The sequence below is a fragment of the Perognathus longimembris genome, chromosome 5 (assembly GCF_023159225.1).
Source record: "Perognathus longimembris pacificus isolate PPM17 chromosome 5, ASM2315922v1, whole genome shotgun sequence".
Lineage (NCBI taxonomy): Eukaryota > Metazoa > Chordata > Mammalia > Rodentia > Heteromyidae > Perognathus > Perognathus longimembris.
This window is the reverse complement of record NC_063165.1, coordinates 31,882,410-31,900,987: the sequence shown is the minus strand read 5'-3', so window position 1 is coordinate 31,900,987 and position 18,578 is coordinate 31,882,410. Positions and strand designations below refer to the sequence as shown.

At 43.6% G+C, this 18,578-nt stretch overlaps 1 protein-coding gene across 1 annotated transcript; it reads right to left on the bottom strand.

Annotated features, from left to right (window-relative positions):
* Positions 1-594: 594 nt before the first annotated feature.
* Nit2 (nitrilase family member 2) lies at positions 595-17,946 on the bottom strand. The gene is made up of 10 exons (XM_048346500.1): positions 17,856-17,946; positions 17,026-17,144; positions 14,494-14,614; positions 12,085-12,173; positions 9,022-9,115; positions 8,244-8,318; positions 6,899-6,977; positions 4,559-4,657; positions 1,760-1,815; positions 595-732 (listed from the first exon to the last, which is right to left on the bottom strand). The coding sequence occupies exons 1-10, from the start codon at positions 17,881-17,883 to the stop codon at positions 635-637; spliced, it is 858 nt and encodes a 285-aa protein (XP_048202457.1). The 5' UTR covers positions 17,884-17,946; the 3' UTR covers positions 595-634.
* Positions 17,947-18,578: the final 632 nt, after the last annotated feature.

Sequence of the window (18,578 nt, the reverse complement as noted above, 5' to 3'; positions counted from 1 at the left end):
TAAGGTCTATTCAAAAATTTAATAAGGGATATATTCTTTACCTCACATATGACATATACACGTGCACATGTGAGGGAAGCTGGGAGGAGGGCAAAGTGACTGGAAAGTGGGCGAAAAAAAATACAGTAGTGGCAGCCCAACAGTTTCCATGGACTTTGATGAGAGCAAACTAAGCAAACAAACTAAGCAACTCAAAGGCAGCATGGGGGTGGGTGGGGGAAGAAATGAGAGAAAAAGAAGAAACAGATTACACTAAGCAAAATGAAAGAAATGTACATATCACCCAACCTGGACAGAATTGTTTTAATGTTAATAATCAGAGTTCATAAGCATTGTAGATTAAATGACAATGTCCATCATTGGGAAGGTTTAAAAAATGATGAAAGCAAAGGAGGGCGGGTTGAGGGGAGGGAAAAGGGAGAAAAATGAGGAAGGAGGTAACAAGTATGACAAGAAATGTGTATATATTCACTACCTTAAGTATTACTTTGACAAAAATTATAGGGGAGTATAGGGGTATAGGTAAGTGTTGGAGCTCAAAGTTTGTATGTGAAAGATAGTACATTTCAATTCCAAGCATCCTCAACACACATCAAAAATATATGAAGAATTTAATAGCTGTTCGTGTGCAGTATCATATCTTAAGGTTTTTTGTTTCCACTGCATAAAGGTCTGATCGCTTCTGTTTAAAAATGGGTATTTGCTCACGTATTTCAGCCAACTTCTTCAAGTCTGCAAAATAGGAAAGTGCAGGATCAATAATTTGCAGCTCCTTGTTAACCAGGAGGAGTTCTTTCCCAAACTGTGAAAGTAACCAATCTCAGCAAGTGACTCAATAACACTGGCCTTAATCAAAATGCAGACAACTTGGCACTGAGCTACATACCCAGGTCTTAGGCTCGAAACTAGAATCTAGACAAGGATAAATGAGGATAGGCAAAAAGGGAGCTTTTCCTCCCAAGAGATTGAAGCGTCATAGCTTGGGGACTTGACCTTAGTACTGAGGACATCAGAGACCTGAACTACTGTGAAAGAGGGATTGACAGGATCAAGGGGAAGAAAGGAAAGGAACGTTAAATGGAATGTCAGGACGTTAAAGGAATGTCAGAACCTATATAGTATCTGTATGTGGAATCAACAACCTTCCATCTAGGATTTGTATTAAAAAGTTTCAACTATGGACATCATGTCTGATTTTTCGACCTGTACCCTGATGTGAAAAAGAAATGAAATATTTCAGCCAGCCTGGACTATTAGCTCTGATCTGAAAGAGTAGCTACTCAGAAGGCTGAGATCTGAGGACGACAGTTCAAAGTCAGCCTGTGTCAAGTCTGTGAGACTCTTATCTTCAATTAAGTAGCAAGTGGAGGTGTGGCTCAAGTGGTAGAGCACTCACTGGCCCTGAGCTGAAAAGGGAGAGCAGAAGGCTGAGGTTTGGCAAAAATAAGAAAAAAAAAAAAGATATATTCTTTGTCACTGGAGTGACTTGAGAAATAAATGACCTGTGTAACCTTGTATCACACTGCCAAGATTTAGTATACTACTCACGAAGAGAAGTGTGGGAAGCATCACCCTCCTGAGAAGCTTCTATTTCCTTGAGTGTCTATTTTCACTCGGTAATTTCCTCCCTCTGCCACACTTTGTCTCACCTTGGATTTCTTTTTCTCTGAGGGTGACAAGAATCTGGAGGTCCCTTTCTGTCCTCTCTATCTCCTAGACTCAGACTCACCAGCAGCAACAGCAGCAGGGGAAACCTTACCTATGTCGGAATACAGAATCGTTTCTTCAGTGCCAGCTTTGGCTAGGACCTCCCCCCTGAAAGAGATTCAAGGAGAATGAGTGGATCCACCGATGCTGGGTATTCCATATGTTTTATACCAGTTAATAGAACAAAAGAGAACAATTCTGAATTCCTGTCCTGGTATTCCAGGAACTGTGACCTTATGGCAAGTCACATGCAATCTGCATTTCCTACTCTATAAAGTGAAAATCTGAGCTCTGTGAGACATAGTGAGAAAAGTTTAGTATGTTTTGCAACTTCCCTACTGCTATAAACATCTGCAAATAGAGTAAAGCCTGAGCCAACTGCAAGTGCCATCCCATCTCTACCCAAGCATGTTACAGCAACCCCCTTCTTAAGGTCAGTCTTCATCAGCAACTCCCACCTGTGTAGGCTGGTACCACAACTGAGGGTTTCATGGCAGGGCCTAGCTAGGCCCCAGATCTGCTGGAACCTCTCTGTATGCTAGCTGGTTTCAGCTTCAGATTAGGGGAAAGGTTTCAACCCACTGGGTCTGGGGAGGAGTAGAGGGGGATCCACAAACCATGCTGGCAGGAGCCATATTCCTTCAAAAACCTAGAGAAACCTGGAGACCTTTTTCCAGTGCTTACACTCTTGGCCCTGGTGAAACTCCAAAGTAATTGGGCAGCATGTGAGAAAAGACATCTTTTCAATCAAAGTGAGTTGCTTAAAAACTCCTGCTTTGGCCTGGTGGCTTGACTTGTTGATTCTGCTAAGACAATATCAGCAAGTAAAGAAAGGAAAGGAGGAAATGCTTTAGACAAAAAAGTATTTTTGAAATGGAAGGTTTTGTCTTCACTGGTGATTCTAACATGAAATTAAGACACCCTGCAAATGTTCAAGAAAACAGTAAGGAGTATGGGTTTGTTTTGAGATTGTTAGTGTACTGTTAATCTTATCTCAAAGTCTCTCACTTTATGTAAATACATTTTATCCTCCTCAAACAAGCCTGCCGTGTTAGGGATAAAAAGGGAACAGCCTGTCTGCTCTGTGTGCTTTTTTGCCCTATTTTTGGTTGATGGCACACCCTTCTGTAGAAATAAACTTTGCCTTGCTGAGTTCCTTTTGAGATGGTTTCCTTACACAACACCCCAACATCCCAAGCCATTTCTAATAATAACAATAGGATATAATCACTAGTTCCACTTACTAGATAGCCAAAACTATCTCCAGCAGAGATGCACTGTAAATAACTCTGTGAATGCCATTTAACAAAACCCTTTGCTGATCTTGTCTAATATTTGTCCTAGCATTAAAAAATTGCTTTCTATGTATCCCCAGGCACATACCCCAATATCAACATACTCCCACAGAAGAAATATAAGGTAGATCACTTTATGTCAGAACATATGGCTCAATCAGTAACAGTTAGGAGAACTACCCAAGGAGCAGAGCCACCCAAGAGCCAGAGACAGGAAGCCTATCACTAATAAGTACGCAGAGGAACTTGATATAAGTTCACGAAAGTTTTCAAGCCAGCGTAACCCTTCCTGACTTGTAAGGGTGCTGGGGTAAGGAGCTTTTTTTGTCGTTGTTTTGTTTTTTGCCAGTCCTGAGGCTTGAACTCAGGGCCTGGGCATTGTACTTTTTTTTTTTTTCTCAAGGCTAGCGCTCTACCACTTGAGCCACAGCACCACTTCCGGTTTTTCTGTGTATGTGGTGCTGAGGAATTGGACCTAGGGCTTTGTGCATGCTAGGCAAGCACTCTACCACTAGGCCACATTCCCGGCCAAGGAATCTTTTTTATGTGAAGGGTCATTTGAATATATCATCTGCAGGCAACACAAAACTATCAACCAGGCAAACATGCTGTGCTAAGCCCATGAGAGAGCTGACCAGAAGCTTGTGTGTCTGTTGTAGTACATACCACAGGACTTTGAAGGCTTTAGACAGCCTGGAACCAATAGAAAAATCATTGGTATCCTCTCAATGGTTATGTATTCTAAGGCCTTATAGCCACACATAAAGCTCTGAGTGCTGTAATTTCAGACCCTTTGAGACCATACAGTGCTATTTAACCTTTCTCATTCTTGTTACTGGTCTATTCTGAAAGTGCAGAAATACCCATCAGAGAGAGAGAGAGAGAGAGAGAGAGAGAGAGAAGTCTGTTGTGTATGTTTGTGCATGCTGTATGGAATAAAGCCAAATTCTAAGTTCAAAATCCTGGATTAAAATAACTGTTAAGAGTCATTTTCACTCTGCAAACTAACAATTATACCATCTACAAATCAAGCTTAATAAGGACAGTGGTCTAAGCTGAGATCACATGTGCAAAAAGTGCTCTGAAGATAGTACACATGCAGACTGTGGGGGGTTGGTACATCAAAGGATGAGGGGGCTGTCTCACATGCTCTTCACTGAGTAATCAAGCCCTTTCCCTTTCAACAGAGGACAGGGTCATAGTTTCCCTTACTTCCATCCTCCCTGTTCCTCTAATCATTACACTGGGAACAAAGTCCTTGCCCTGTAACACATTCCTGCCCTAGGAACCGTCACTCAGCCTAAATTTTAACCAAAATCCAAAGTTAAGGAGCTTCTTTTACTAACTCTTTCCACCTATCACCTCTGCCTTGTTTAACCTAGGTATGACTGACAGTGAAAATCATGCAGAGGGATGACGCCAAGCATTCCATCAGTCAGGCAGGATGAGTTCTTTCTTGCATGGTTTTCAAGTAGCAGCTTCTCCTGCCTTGAGCGTGCGAGGTAGAAGCCAGGCAAGCTACTCACCATGAGCTCACCTCTCTGAGACATACTCACCAAGGATTCACCACCGTGCTGTGTCCCCACGCCACATAGGAGGCTTGGTCATCCCGAGCAGGGGAGGCTGTGGCCACATAAACCTGATTATCTACAGCCCTGCAGTCAATGGACAGGAAAGAAGTAACTCACAGACCATAGATCTGTTTTACAGAGCACGTAACCTCCAGAATGGAAGAGATACTTCCAAATTGTCTAACAAGGGATTAACATCGGTAGCACACAAAGTTAAAATCTCAATCTCTAGTGGGCTGGGAATATGGCCTAGTGGTAGAGTGCTTGCTTCATATACATGAAGCCCCTGGGTTCGATTCCTCAGCACCACATATATAGAAAAAGCCAGAAGTGGCGCTGTGGCTCAAGTGGCAGAGTGCTAGCCTTGAACAAAAAGAAGCCAGGGACAGTGCTCAGGCCCTGAGTCCAAGCCCCAGGACTGGGAAGGAAGGAAGGAAGGAAGGAAGGAAGGAAGGAAGGAAGGAAGGAAGGAAGGAAGGAAGGAAGGAAGGAAGGAAAGAAAGAAAGAAAATAAAATATAGAGTATATTGTATCTATACAAACTCCCATTTCTGAAAATATAATGTATATTAGCTCCCAGAAATTGGGAGGATGAGGCAAGATGATTAAGAGTTTGAGGACAGGGCTGGGGATATGGCCTAGTGGCAAGAGTGCTTGCCTTGTATACATGAAGCCCTGGGTTCAATTCCCCAGCACCACATATACTGAAAACGGCCAGAAGTGGCGCTGTGGCTCAAGTGGCAGAGTGCTAGCCTTGAGCAAAAAGAAGCCAGGGACAGTGCTCAGGCCCTGAGTCCAAGCCGCAGGACTAGCACACACACACACACACCAAAAAAAATCTCAATCAGTTCGTTCTCTTCTCTTTCTTCTCCCTTCCTTCCTTCCTTTCTCTTCTTCCTTTCTTTCTTTCTCTTTCTTCCTTTCTTTCTTCCTTCTTCCTTTCTTTCTCTTTCTTTCTTCTCTCTTTCTTTCTCTCTTTTCTCTTTCTTTCTCTCTCTTTCTTCTCTCTTTCTTTCTTCTTTCTTTCTCTCTTTCTTTCTCTCTTTCTTCTCTCTTTCTTTCTCTCTTTCTTTCTCTCTTTCTTTCTCTCTTTCCTTTCTCTCTTTTCTTTCTCTCTTTCTTTCTCTCTTTCTTCTCTCTCTTTCTTTCTCTCTTTCTTTCTCTCTCTTTCTTTCTTTCTCTTCTTTCTTTCTTTCTCTTTCTTTCTTTCTTTCTTTCTGCCAGTCCTGAGGCTTGAATTTTAGGCCTGGGCATTGTCCCCTGAGCTTTGGTGCTCAAGGCTAGTGCTCTACTACTTGAGTAACAGCTCTACTTTTATCTTTTTTGGTGGTTAGTTGGAGATAAGAGGCCCATGGACTTTCCTGCCCAGGCTGGCTTTGAACTACAATCTTCAAATCTCCATAGTACCTAGAATGAATTATCAGAGCTAATACCCAATTTTTAAGATGAGCAAATAGAGCCAGGCATGGTTTTGCGTGTCTCCCTGCACTCAGGAGGCTGAGGCTGGAGGCTCATGAGTTTAAGGCCAGTTGGGCACAAGTGGCAGAGCAACAGCTAAGCAAGAAAGCAAGCTTGGTTGTCATGTGTGCTTGAAATGAGAATACTTTTCCCACAGGTACATGCCTTCATTTGATTTATACTCCCCAGTTAAGAAATGTTAATGAAGAAAACCATCTCTGGAGGCACTCGTGGTTTGCAGAGCACTTTACACACACACACACACACACACACACACACACACACACACACACACACACAATTTCTCTATAAAAGTTTCTGGCAGGCTGGGAATATGGCCTAGTGGTAGAGTGCTTGCCTCCTATACATGAAGCCCTGGATTCGATTCCTCAGCACCACATATATAGAAAAAGCCAGAAGAGGCGCTGTAACTCAAGTGGTAGAGTGCTAGCCTTGAGCACAAAGACGCCAGAGACAGTGCTCAGGGCATGAAGCCCTGGGTTTGATTCCTCAATACCACATACACAGGCTCAAGTGGAAGAGCATTAGCCTTGAGCAAAAGAAGCTCATGGACAGGGCTCAGGCCCTGAGTTCAAGCCCCAGGACTGGCAAAAAAAATAATAATAAAAATAAAACCACTGCCTAATCAATGTACTGAATGCTCTGAAAAATGCAAAAACCCCCATCCTCAAAAATCCTTGAGGTTGCCATGGCCTCTGACAAGAGGATGCTCAGCAGTAGCCCTTCCTGCAGACACATCCCACCCTGTCTCTGGATGCCAGCACCACAACTGCACTTCAGTGCTTTCACCACACTAAAACTCTTTCCACAAAGAACAAACATTGAGATGCTCGGTTCCTTTCTTACCGGCCTCGTTGAAGCAGCTCCCAGTGGGCAGGTCCTGTGGTCAAATTGAAAGCTCCAGGATATACCAACAGCTGGCAGCCTGGGGGATGAAAAGCCAGACAACAGGTGAGCACTCAGTGACACTAGTGTCTTCCTCTATTCCTTACCCAACTTAACCCTTTCTAAACACAAAAAGATGTCAGTCAGTCAGATATAGATCTGACTTCTTTTAGAGATACATGTGTAAAACATATAGCCAACAAAAACAGTAGAGAACTGCCACTCAAAGTTTTCTCTGCTCGATATGGTCAGTGTCACAAGTCAAGTAACATGCACTGTGAGAATTCCAGTTGAAATGGTGAGGGGGAGGGGGGAGTTTCTAGCACTTGCTGAGACGGCTTAATAGTGCCTATGAAGAGCTTATGCAGCTCCTTTTTCTGCTGAGAAGCACTCAAACCATCCTTGCCACTTCACTTTATTAACAGCTGAGCGAGTCTAGGAAGGATGCGAATGTGCTAAGTGCCAGAAAAGGGTTTTATGGGTCATCGATCAATCCTCACACCATTTCTACTTGGAAACTAAAAAACACACTGCTTCTGAAGTGAACATTTCAAAGTATTGTGCCAAATAATAGAAAGACTTGGTACTAGAATGAAGATGCTCGGATGGTTTGGCATACTTTGAGACAGTAGTGACCAAAATATCACCGATTATGTATGTTAGCACTGAAATCCATGAGAGTGTAGACAACCTTGCTGCACTTCTGCTGGGTTCCAAGTGACTCCAAACCCATTAGTAGAAGTTCAAAAGGAGGTCAAAAAGAGCAGGCCTGGTACTGGTGGCTTATACGTATAATCTTAGCTAGTCAGGAGGCTGAGATCTGAGATTCGTGGTTTCAAGCCAGCCTAGGCAGATAAATCCCAGAGACTCTTTCTCCAATTAGGTGGGAAAAGTCCAGAAGTGGAGCTAAGACTCAAGTGGTAAAGCTTTAGCCTTGAGAGCAAAAGCTCAGGGACAGCTCCTAGTCCTGAGCTCAAGCCCCAGATCTGGCACAAAAATTAAAACTAAAACTGAAGGTCCAGCAAACATTTAGGAACATGATTCCTATCTTTACTACATGATGTGTGTTAAATTGCACCCTCCCCCCACAACACACACACACAACCCCCCACCACACACAGAAAATACCACCCCCAAACTTACCAGTGCTACACAGCTAAAGTTGGATTAGGCAAACAGAGATGAAGAGGCTAGATGTGAAGATATTCTGTGCATGTGTGTACATTCTGTGTGAAGCCTGTGCTATGAGTCTCCTCCACACACAGAGACAAGACTGGAAGCACCTCTGTCACCTGCCCCATCTCACCTCTCTGTGCGTAGATTTGTGCAAGCTCTGCAAAGCGCATGTCATAGCAGATACCCAGGCCCACTTTGCAGTAAGCTGTTTTAAACAGAAAATGTACAAGTGAAAGGTTAGCGTCATATCGTATGATGTAGCAGGGTAATATCAAGCCTCCAAGATCACAAACACTGGAAGGGACAATTAACACACAGGAGCCCTGGATGGAGACAATTTTTAAGTTCTCTCCTACTGGAATTTCATCTGAAAGGCACAGTTTACCTCAGAGTAGATACGAGGAATTCCGTCTGAAGGCTTACTATTAAAGAGGAATGTATTCAATTGTGGCCAAACAGGCATTCTCTGCAGATTAGCATAAAAGGCTGTGGCCAAATGGAAGAGCAAAAATCATTTCAAAACCTTGAGTTCTCCATTCAACCCAAACTTTCCAGACTCTTTCCTGACTGTTCTCTGTCATCCTCACTTCTGTGAAGAAGTTAGAGACAGATATAAAGGAATAAGAAATGGGAGACTGGGAATATGGCCTAGTGGTAAAGTGCTCGCCTCATATACATGAAGCCCTGGGTTCGATTCCTCAGCACCACATATATAGAAAAAGGCAGAAGTGGTGCTGTGGCTCAAGTGGTAGAGTGCTAGCCTTGAGCCAAAAGAAGCCAGGGACAGGCCCTGATTTCAAGCCCCAGAACTGGCAAAAAAACAACAACAAAAAAAAAATGAATAAGAAAGGAATACTCTCTTTTTTTATCTGGGATTGCTGAAAAAGGTAAATTGATCTGGTACGTACGAGTTTCAAACGTGGAAAAATTATCACCAGGACTCAGTGTTTTAGATTCTTGAAATGTAATTTTCCCAGGAACATCAATGTCAAACAGGTGGATCTGTATCACAAATAATAGGTTTGGTTATCTCCTTCCCAGCAGAGTTAACAGCTGTAATAACAGACATCTTTCCTGTCAGATAATGAAATGCTCAAAGACTAATGGTATTAACAGTACCCATAATTTGCCCAGTATACACCCATGAGCTGGCTGACAAGTGAAAAAAAGGAATTCTACAAAAAATTCTACAGAAAATGATTCTGCAATTTATAACTCATTTTTTATATAGCATGTAAATCAGTGTCCATGGTTTTAATGGAATATAATTAATGTGTTGGAGTTTTTTAATATAATTTTACCCTTATTATTAAGATGTTGTACAGAGGGGCTACCTTTTCAGAAGTCAGGCAATGAGCACATTTCTTTTTTGAATAATGTCACCCATTCCTTCACTTTGCCCCAGTTTTCTGCTACAGTCCCTGTCCACAAGTTACATAAAGTTACATAGTTCATTTTTCCACCTAGTGAATGTGTTCATGTTTTTACTCACTATAAATGCTAAGTGAAGATGGCTCAGAATCAAAATCTAAGTCCAAAATTGGCAAGAGGTCTAGGGAATGAGGAGCCATGAAGATGAAAGAAATTAGGTTGTTCGCAGGAAAATAGATAGAACTGGATGGACATGGTCATGTTAAATGAAATAAGCCAGACTGACAATGAAAAATACATATTCTCTACCATATCCAGACCAAGAGAAAAAAGAGAGAGAGAGAATAACAGTAGTCAAAATGGGCGTGAGGGTGAGGATAATATTGAAGGGTGGAAATCAATCAGAGTGGGGAGAGGATAGGTGATTAGGATAGAATACTTCATAAACATGCATGATAATAAGATAATAAAATTGTTTTTAAAAGGGGGAAGAATGTAAGAAGAGCAATGTGATGGCTCAGATCAAACTACATTATATGAAACATAAAAACATTACAATGAAACTCCTTTGTAGAATTAATAATTCACTGATATAAAAGAAAATGTGCCAATGAAGAATAAATCTAACAAATAATACATAAGACTATATCCATAAAACTATAAAAAGAAATTCAGGGGAAATGAAGGTAGTCTTATAAATGGAGGGGCATATTCCACATAAATGAACTGGTAAACTCAGTATTGAGGAGATACACTAAAAAGAACTGCATTTAGCTGGGCGCTGGTAGTGGCTCATGCCTACAATCCTAGCTACTCAAGAGACTGAGATCTGAGGATCGAAGTTCAAAGTCAGCCTGAGCAGGAAAGTCTGTAAGATCCTTATCTACAATAAACTACTCAGAAAAAGGTAGAAGTGGCATTGTAGGAATATATATATATGTATATATATACACACATATATTATAATTCATAGAACAATAACTCAAAAGAAAAGAGTTAGTGGGGCTGGGGATATGGCCTAGTGGCAAGAGCGCTTGCCTCGTATACATGAGGCCCTGGGTTCAATTCCCCAGCACCACATATACAGAAAAACGGCCAGAGGTGGCGCTGTGGCTCAAGTGGCAGAGTGCTAGCCTTGAGCAAAAAGAAGCCAGGGACAGTGCTCAAGCCCTGAGTCCAAGGCCCAGGACTGGCCAAAAAAAAAGAAAAGAGTTAGTGTGGCCAGAGGTAGAACCTACAATGTAGCAGTGCCTACATTGTGCAAGGACTTGGATTCAAAATCTAGCAAAGAGAGGAAAGGAGGGGAGCAACAGAGATATAATTCAAAAACCAATATCAGCTTTTTAATTTTATCTCACAGGTGGCTCACACACATACTCCTAAAGATTGGGAGGATCACAATTTAGGCCACTTAAGCCTCCAATAAAGGCTGACACCAGTAAAGAGTGTCATGACATCATATATCTACCTATCATCTCAGCATGCAGGAAGTGTAAACTGGAGGACTGTGGTCTAAGCAAGCTCAGACAAACTCAAGACAGTACCAAGAATAGCTAAAGTAAAAAAGGGCTGCGAATGTGCCTCAGGTGGTAGAGCCTAGCAAGAAAATGGCTGTTTAGTCATAAGGGGGAGGGGAGGGGAGGGGAGGAGAATGAAAGGGTGAGGAGAGGGAGGGGAGAGGGAGAGGGAGGGAAGAGGAAGAGGGAGAGAGAGAGGAGAGGGAGAAAGGGAGAGGGAGAGGAGAGGGAGAAAGGGAGAGAGGAGAGGAGAAAGAAAAGGGGGAAGGAAGAGGAAAGGGAAGGTAGGGAAACAGGAAGGAAGGGGAGGGGGGAGAGAATAGGAAAAGGAAGGGGAGGGAAAGGGAGGAAGAAAAAAGGAAAGGAAGGAGAGGAAGAAGAGAAGGAAAGGGGAGGGGAAGGGATGGAGGGAAGGGATGGGAAGGAGAGAGGGGAGGGGAAGAAAAGGAAGGGAGGGAGAGAGAGAAGGGGTGGGGAAAGAGGGAAGAGGAAAGAAAGGAGAGGAGGAAAGAGGAGGGAGGGAGAAAAGGAGAGAGAAAGGGAAAGGAGAGAGGGAAAGGGTAAATGGGAATAAAGGAGAAAAGGGATGGGAGGAGAAGAGAAGGGGGTAAGAGGAGGGGAGGAAGAATGGGAAGGAGAGGGGTAGGAGAAGGAAAAGGGGGAGGAGATGGGGTGAAGGAAGAGGAAAGGGGGAGGGGAGGAGGAAGGGAAAGTAAATGGGAGGGAGAGGGAGAAGAGGGGGAAGGGAAAAGGGAAGAAAAGACATATTCCAGGCAAACAAAGAGCCAGATAAGAAACATGGAGTAGCTGCAACAAGAGCAAAGATAAAATTAACCTCAAGACAAAGTTACAATGAGGTCTTCCCTTGGTAGAAATGTACAGTATTAAGCAACTTCATTTATAGATACATGCAAGTGACCAAGCAGAGCATTTGTGCCAGTCAGTCAAAACCTATAATGGGTGTACACAATGATACAAGGGACCTCTGTATTATTTAATGTAAGCTAAGTAAAATGGTAGGAGGGACTAGGAGACTTCACAGAAAATTCTCTAAAGGAACAATACTTTCATATCCCTTCTTACCTTCCTGTGCTTTACTAGCAAACTTCCATCAGGTCCAAACACAGCACAGGTGTTATATAATTTCCCAGAATCCTCTTCAGGGATGGAGCCTTTCAATTAGAGAAAAAAAAAATATATATATATATACATATATATATATATATATATATACAAAACAGTAAGAAGAAAAAAATAGCAAATATTCTGTGATAAATAGATAAAAGCATGACAAACTGTCATTTGGGGCCAATAATGAAGTTTGTTCTAAGCATTATTTAGGCACTTTTTCTTAACTATATCTTTCAGAGATAAACTCCAAAGTACAGATAAAATATACTTAGGTTAGGTGCCAAAAAATCAGGTTTTAAAAAATAGGGTGGGGGCAGGAGGAAAAAACTGGGAAAGATCGAGGGGAGGGAAAGGGTGACATCCAAAAAGAAATGTATTTATTAGCTGACATATAACTGTAACCCTTCTGCATAGCACCTTTACAGTAACAATAAAAATAAAAAGACTTAGAATAAAATAATTTCTTATTGTCAACCTAAATTCACTAGGTTCTATAACAAACTATATCCCAAGCTGGGTGCCAGCAGCTCACATCTATAATCCTAGCTTCTCAGGAAGCTGAGATCTGAGGATTGAGGTCTGAAGTCAGCTGGGGCAGAAAAAAAAAAACCAAGAAGGGGAATCTTACCTCCAATTAACTAGCAAAAAGTCAGAAGTACAAATGTGGCAGTGGTGTTCATAGACACTATGTGGGAAATGAGCTATGCAATTGTGATGGGGACGGGAGGGAAAAACTGGGAGAGGGTGAGGAAAGGGTGACATTGTCATAAAAGAAATGTACTCTTTACCCGACTTATGAAACTGTAACCCCTCTGTATATCACTCTTAGAATAACAAAAAATAAAAATCAGTCAAAAGTGGAGGCACAGCTAAAAGGTGTCAGCTGTGATTTTAAAACAAGCCAAGTGAGTTCAAGCCCCAATACCAACCACACACACACACACACACACACACACACACACACACATACAACAACAACAACAACAAATCACATCCCTCAACGCCTCAAGGCAAGATGTCATGTGACAGGCGTCTGTATTAGTGAATGCTCTTGCTTTGCCAATTCTTTTTTTTTTTTTTGGCCAGTCCTGGGCCTTGGACTCAGGGCCTGAGCACTGTCCCTGGTTTCCTTTTTGCTCAAGGCTAGCACTCTGCCACTTGAGCCACAGTGCCACTTCTGGCCGTTTTCTGTATATGTGGTGCTGGGGAATTGAACCCAGGGCCTCATGTATACGAGGCAAGCTCTCTTGCCACTAGGCCATATCCCCAGCCCCGATTTGCCAATTCTTATTTACAATCTTAACAGACGTAATTTTGTTATATTTACTGAATACAGGCTTGCTGTATTTTATTTTAACAAATACAACATTTAAAACTTTATTTCAAAGCCAAAAAAAATAAGACTGCTTTTATATAGGTGGCATCCATGAATCCTATAGATGCACATTTTTTTGTTGTTTTGGGCAGTAATGGGACTTGAGCTCAGGGTGCTGAGCTTTTTGCTCAAGGCTAGTGCTCTAACCACTTTGAGCCATGCATCACTTCAGGTTTTCTGGTGGTTAATTGGAGATAAGAGTCTTACAGACTTTCCTGCTCAGGCTGGCTTCAAACCACATCCTCAGATCTCAGCCTCCTAAGTAACTAGGAATTACAGGCATGAGCCACCCATGCTTGGCTTAGATGCACATTTCTCTCTCCTGCTTTCTTCTCCTTCAAGGAAAATCATCAATAGTACGAGGTGGGGTGTGTGTGTGTGTGTGTGTGTGTGTGTGTGTGTGTGTGTGTGTGTGTGTGTGTTGGCCCTGGGGCTTGAACACAGGGTGCTGTCTCTGATCCTTTTTATTCAAGGATAGTGCTCTATCAGTTGAGCCACACCTCTACTTCTGGCTTTTGGGGAATTAATTAGGATAAGAGTCCCAAGGACTTTCCTGTCCAGACTGGCTTCAAACTGAAATCTGTAGATCTCAACCTCCTGAGTAGCTAGGATTACAGAGAGCTACCAATGCCTGGCACATCAGTATTAGTCTGATTTGCCTTTCTATAATACTTAATATTCCTTTACATAAATAATTGTGTATGAAAGCATTTGTGTATTGGGCTAATCTAAATAGAAATTCTCTCTTCATAATCATATTGAGCCTTTTGTTTTTGAGATAGGGTTTTACTATATAGCCCAAGCTGACTTCAAACTCACAACCCTCTTTTTCAGTCCCCTAAGATTTAGGATTATCTGCACGTAACACCATGCCTAGGAAACTCACTTTTTTCTCAAGCTGAATTATTTTGCACAGTTCAAATGTAACAAAAATCATTGATATTAGTAATGTTCAGGACATTATTATTCCACGTGGAAGGAATTACCTCCAATGAGATATATGTTGCACTCTTTTGCTACTTCAGAAAGCTTCTGTGTGGATTCACCAGGAATTTTCTCTGCATATTCAGGAAAATATTTCGTGCCATATGGAGAATTAAAGCACTCCTAGAAAGATGTTGGCAGAAAAAATAGGGGGGGTGGGAATACCATTCCATTGGATCCACTGTAAAGTTCTGTGGGAAGAAGGCAAGTGCTGTTTCCACATATGCGCTCCTTTGAATGGGTAAAATACAGCCAAGAAAAACCCCAGAGTTAGAGGCCTGTGGCCTAAGGCAGAATAGGCAACTGCCCCAGGTGGAGACAGAGGAAGTCATGTGAGCTCTAACACATCCTGGTTGAGGTCAAGATTAACTTTGCTGAACAATGAGTTTTCAGCCTTGCGTGCACAGGCTCCCCATGAATTGGACTGACACATGGCTGGGTATTGGGATGATTTTTTTTTTTAGTTCCAAGTCATATTACTAACTAGGCAAAGCAAGAAAAAATTATGTATATTAGTTTGTGTATATATATGTACATATATATATATATACACACACACATACAGAGTTCTGAAACAAGCTGTTTCTAAGTCTCTTTTAACTCTATCATTCTGATCTGAACTTTCTCATTAATGGGTACTTGGGTAGAGGGCTGTGTCTTCAACAACTGACATGTCAGAAAAATAGGTCAAAAGTTACTAAATTTCAAAATCCAGATCTACTCACTTTGCACTGAATGCATGGCCCATATACCAAGCATGTGCTAGGAATCTCAAGCTCAGAGGTCCCCAGCTTGTACGAGATGCATGTCAGTCAGAGAAGTAGGCATGCACAGAAATCAAATGCTTTCATTCCCAGCCAACAGAAACCAGTAAGATCCCATAATTAGGTAACAAGTGCAGTTGAGTTCCATGACTGGTGCCATAAAGAAGACTGGTTTAGCAAATAGATCTGGAGCTCAGGGCTGGGGATATGGCCTAGTGGCAAGAGTGCTTGCCTCATATATATGAAGTCCTGGGTTCGATTCTCCAGCACCACATATACAGAAAACGGCAGAGTGCTAGCCTTGAGCAAAAAGAAGCCAGGGACAGTGCTCAGGCCCTGAGTCCAAGGCCCAGGACTGGCAAAAAAAAAAAAAAAAAAAAAAGATTTGGAGCTCATGTGTTAAATCATTCTTAGTCCATGGCCACATTTAGTCTGGGCTAAAAGCCTGATTAAAACATCAGGGAGCTCTGAAAATTCTATAGATGGGATTAGCAAGAACTGTTACTGTTAGGGCTGACCTGAAAACTGGAGTAACTAAATATAAGTTTTAGTGTTAAAATTGTAACAGCTTCTAAACTCTGGTGATGACTCCATGATAGAGGCCTGCACCCCCACCCATGAGACTAGTTTCTTGTAGTTTGACATTTAAAAATATAGGGAGCACTTGTTCCCCTCTGTACCTGGGTAGCAACATGGTAACGGACAGTAAAAAATGATCATAGTCATAGACTATGGAAATAACCATGTAGTAGAAATGCCATGGTAACTGTTGGGTTGGTTTACTTATGATTGAGTACTGGATTGTTTTAACCCGCTCAAGCTTGCTTAGTGGTAATGGGAAAACATGGTCGCAATTGTTAAAATAAAGTTGGTACTAGGTCAGCCTGACTGCATATATTCTGCATTCTGTAAATGGCTTGCTTAACCCATTTGTGACTTACTCTACCTCCTGCATTAACCCCCTGCATCAGTGCTATATGACCACCTGTTGTCAATTCCTGATATCGAGGCCAGTTCCCGATATCAAAGCCGAAATAGGTAACTAAAAGGGTAGATAGCCAATAGAAATAGGACACGACTTGCTTGCTAAATACCATCCAATCAAGTATCTGCCAAGTTGGAAATACCCTGCCCCTGTTGTAATCACAATAAAAACCCTGCCTATCTGAGGGTCAGGACTCTCAATCCAGATCCGCTGTGTCGGTGACGGTTGGGAGTACAGACTCTCGTGCATTTGCATCGGTATCGGCTCCTTGGTGGTCTTTGGGGACCAGAAATCTGGCATATTACCTCCCCATAGCTACAGGGAGTGGTGTTATCTGTAACAGCCACACCCATAGACCCTCATAAGGACTTTGAGGATGACATGATTTCTCTACTCCTGGGGACCCCTGTCTGGGGCTCAGTATTTTCAGGCAAGTTAAGTGTCGGACAGCTTCAGCTGGAAGCTACAGGCTCTGGAAACACTTTACTCAGAAAAGGCTGAGGTTGAGTGCTAACTCCAACACGTTCTGGTCCTAAAAGCGTAATTATATAAGGAACAACGTAAGTACACAAGCACTACTTGAGGCAGAAGAGAACAGATCCTACAGATAAAGAACTAGCCACGTTGACCCATTCTATGACAAAGGCCCATGCTAACGACAAACATGGAACAACACTGGAGCTCCAAGCCCCTGCTGGAGCTGGAGTACAGGACAACCAGAACCGGAGAACACCATTTTGCTAGATCTTCAGCACCCAGCAAGGGATGGTTGTCCTCATACTTACCGGAAGGGAAACTATTTTGGCTCCTTGTTTTGCTGCCTCTCGGACAAGACTACAAGCTCGGGTGATGTTATCTGATTTGATGGAAGAAACTTGAAGCTGGATGAGGGCCAGGCGGAAAGCTGAGTATATGACAGAATAGGTGTCAGAAGACTGGACTACTCAGTTCAGATAAAAATCGTAGTTCTGAAACCGTGGGCATCTGGCATTGTCTGGAGAAATTTTGATTGTCATAACTACTGACGATCTAACGGACAGATTTGGATTATTTACAAACGGACCAAAACGGGTTCAAGGTCAACCCTAAAAGTACAAAACCTCAGATGTTCCCGACTTCATCCGAAATGCAGTGGCAAGTAGGAATTTATCCTTGGGTGCGGGTTGTGAAGTAGTTTAGTCAGAATTCGAATGTCCTAGGGTCTCGGGTGGGGGAATCTGCACGGTCGCCGGGGGTGGGGGTCACAGACGCGGCGGGCACAGCAAGGACCCTGGAACTGTGAGCTGAGATGTGGATGAAGAACCACACTCTCGGATACCGTGTGTAAACACCACGGAGAACCCTGAGTCTCCGGCAGGGGGCGGGAAGGGTGGCTCCGGGGCCCGTGTTCACCCGGTCCAACCAGACACCGGCAAACTCCGGGGCGTGGGGCCCACGTCAGAGCCGCCCGGCCGCCCAGCCCGTGCCGCCCTCTCCCGCACCCGACCACACCTGTGACCCAGAAGGCGACAGGGACGCGGGGCACGGAGCTGAGCGCACGAGTCTCCGCCAGAGCCTCGCCAAAATCTCCCCTGGCCCACCGAGAGTGGCTGCGGGATCGGACGGCGATACTTACTAGCCATGGCTCCCCGCGGAAGCAACATCTGCGGTGGCGAAAGGCGCAGACTCCAGGCGAGTGGTAGCGTGCGAGGGGTGGGGCCAAGATCTAGAGGACGGGCCTCCTGGGCCCCGCCTCCTGGGCCACACCCCTGGCCCTGGGCATCCTGAGCCACGCCCCCGGGCTCGCCTCTCAGACCACACCCTGGGCCCCCTGGGACACGCCCCGGACACGCCTCCCGCTGCCAAGCCGCCCAGTCAGCCCGCAGCCTAGAGCCCTAGGTTCTCAGGAGGGCCTGTTCTGTCTTCACGCCTCAAGTCCCGTTTCCTCTGTTGGGGTGGGGAAAGGAATGTTTTTGTGGTGTGTGGTGCTGGGGCTGCTCGAACCCCAGCACTCTGAACATGCTGAGCAAGGGCTTCACAACTGAGCTTCATAACCCTGTCCCAAATCTGCCATGGTCTGCTGTTGGCCATCAAAAACGACAAATCGTTCATTACAGTCCTGAAAGCAGAATGTCCCCAAAGGCAAGGGGCAAAGAAAGGGCAGCCTTAGTCACCAGGTGTACTGGTAAATGTTTACTACGCGGGTCCCCCGGGGTGGGAAAACCCCGTTCAGAGAACAGATGAGCTTCTTGCAGTTTAGTTCCCCTCTGTGGCCAGAGCCAATAGTATGCTGATTGGCTGGAGTCGTGGGAAAGAAGTTGTGGCTGGGAGGGAAGGGGGGCGGGCATGGAGAGGTGGG

Coding starts and splice junctions, on each gene's coding strand:
- Nit2 (XM_048346500.1), bottom strand. CDS start 17,883: ATGTTGCTTCCGCGGGGAGCCATGGCTA. Junction 17,145..17,855: donor TCCGCGGGGAGCCATGGCTA/GTAAGTATCGCC, acceptor TCATATACTCAG/CTTTCCGCCTGGCCCTCATC. Junction 9,116..12,084: donor TGCTAGTAAAGCACAGGAAG/GTAAGAAGGGAT, acceptor TTTGTGATACAG/ATCCACCTGTTTGACATTGA.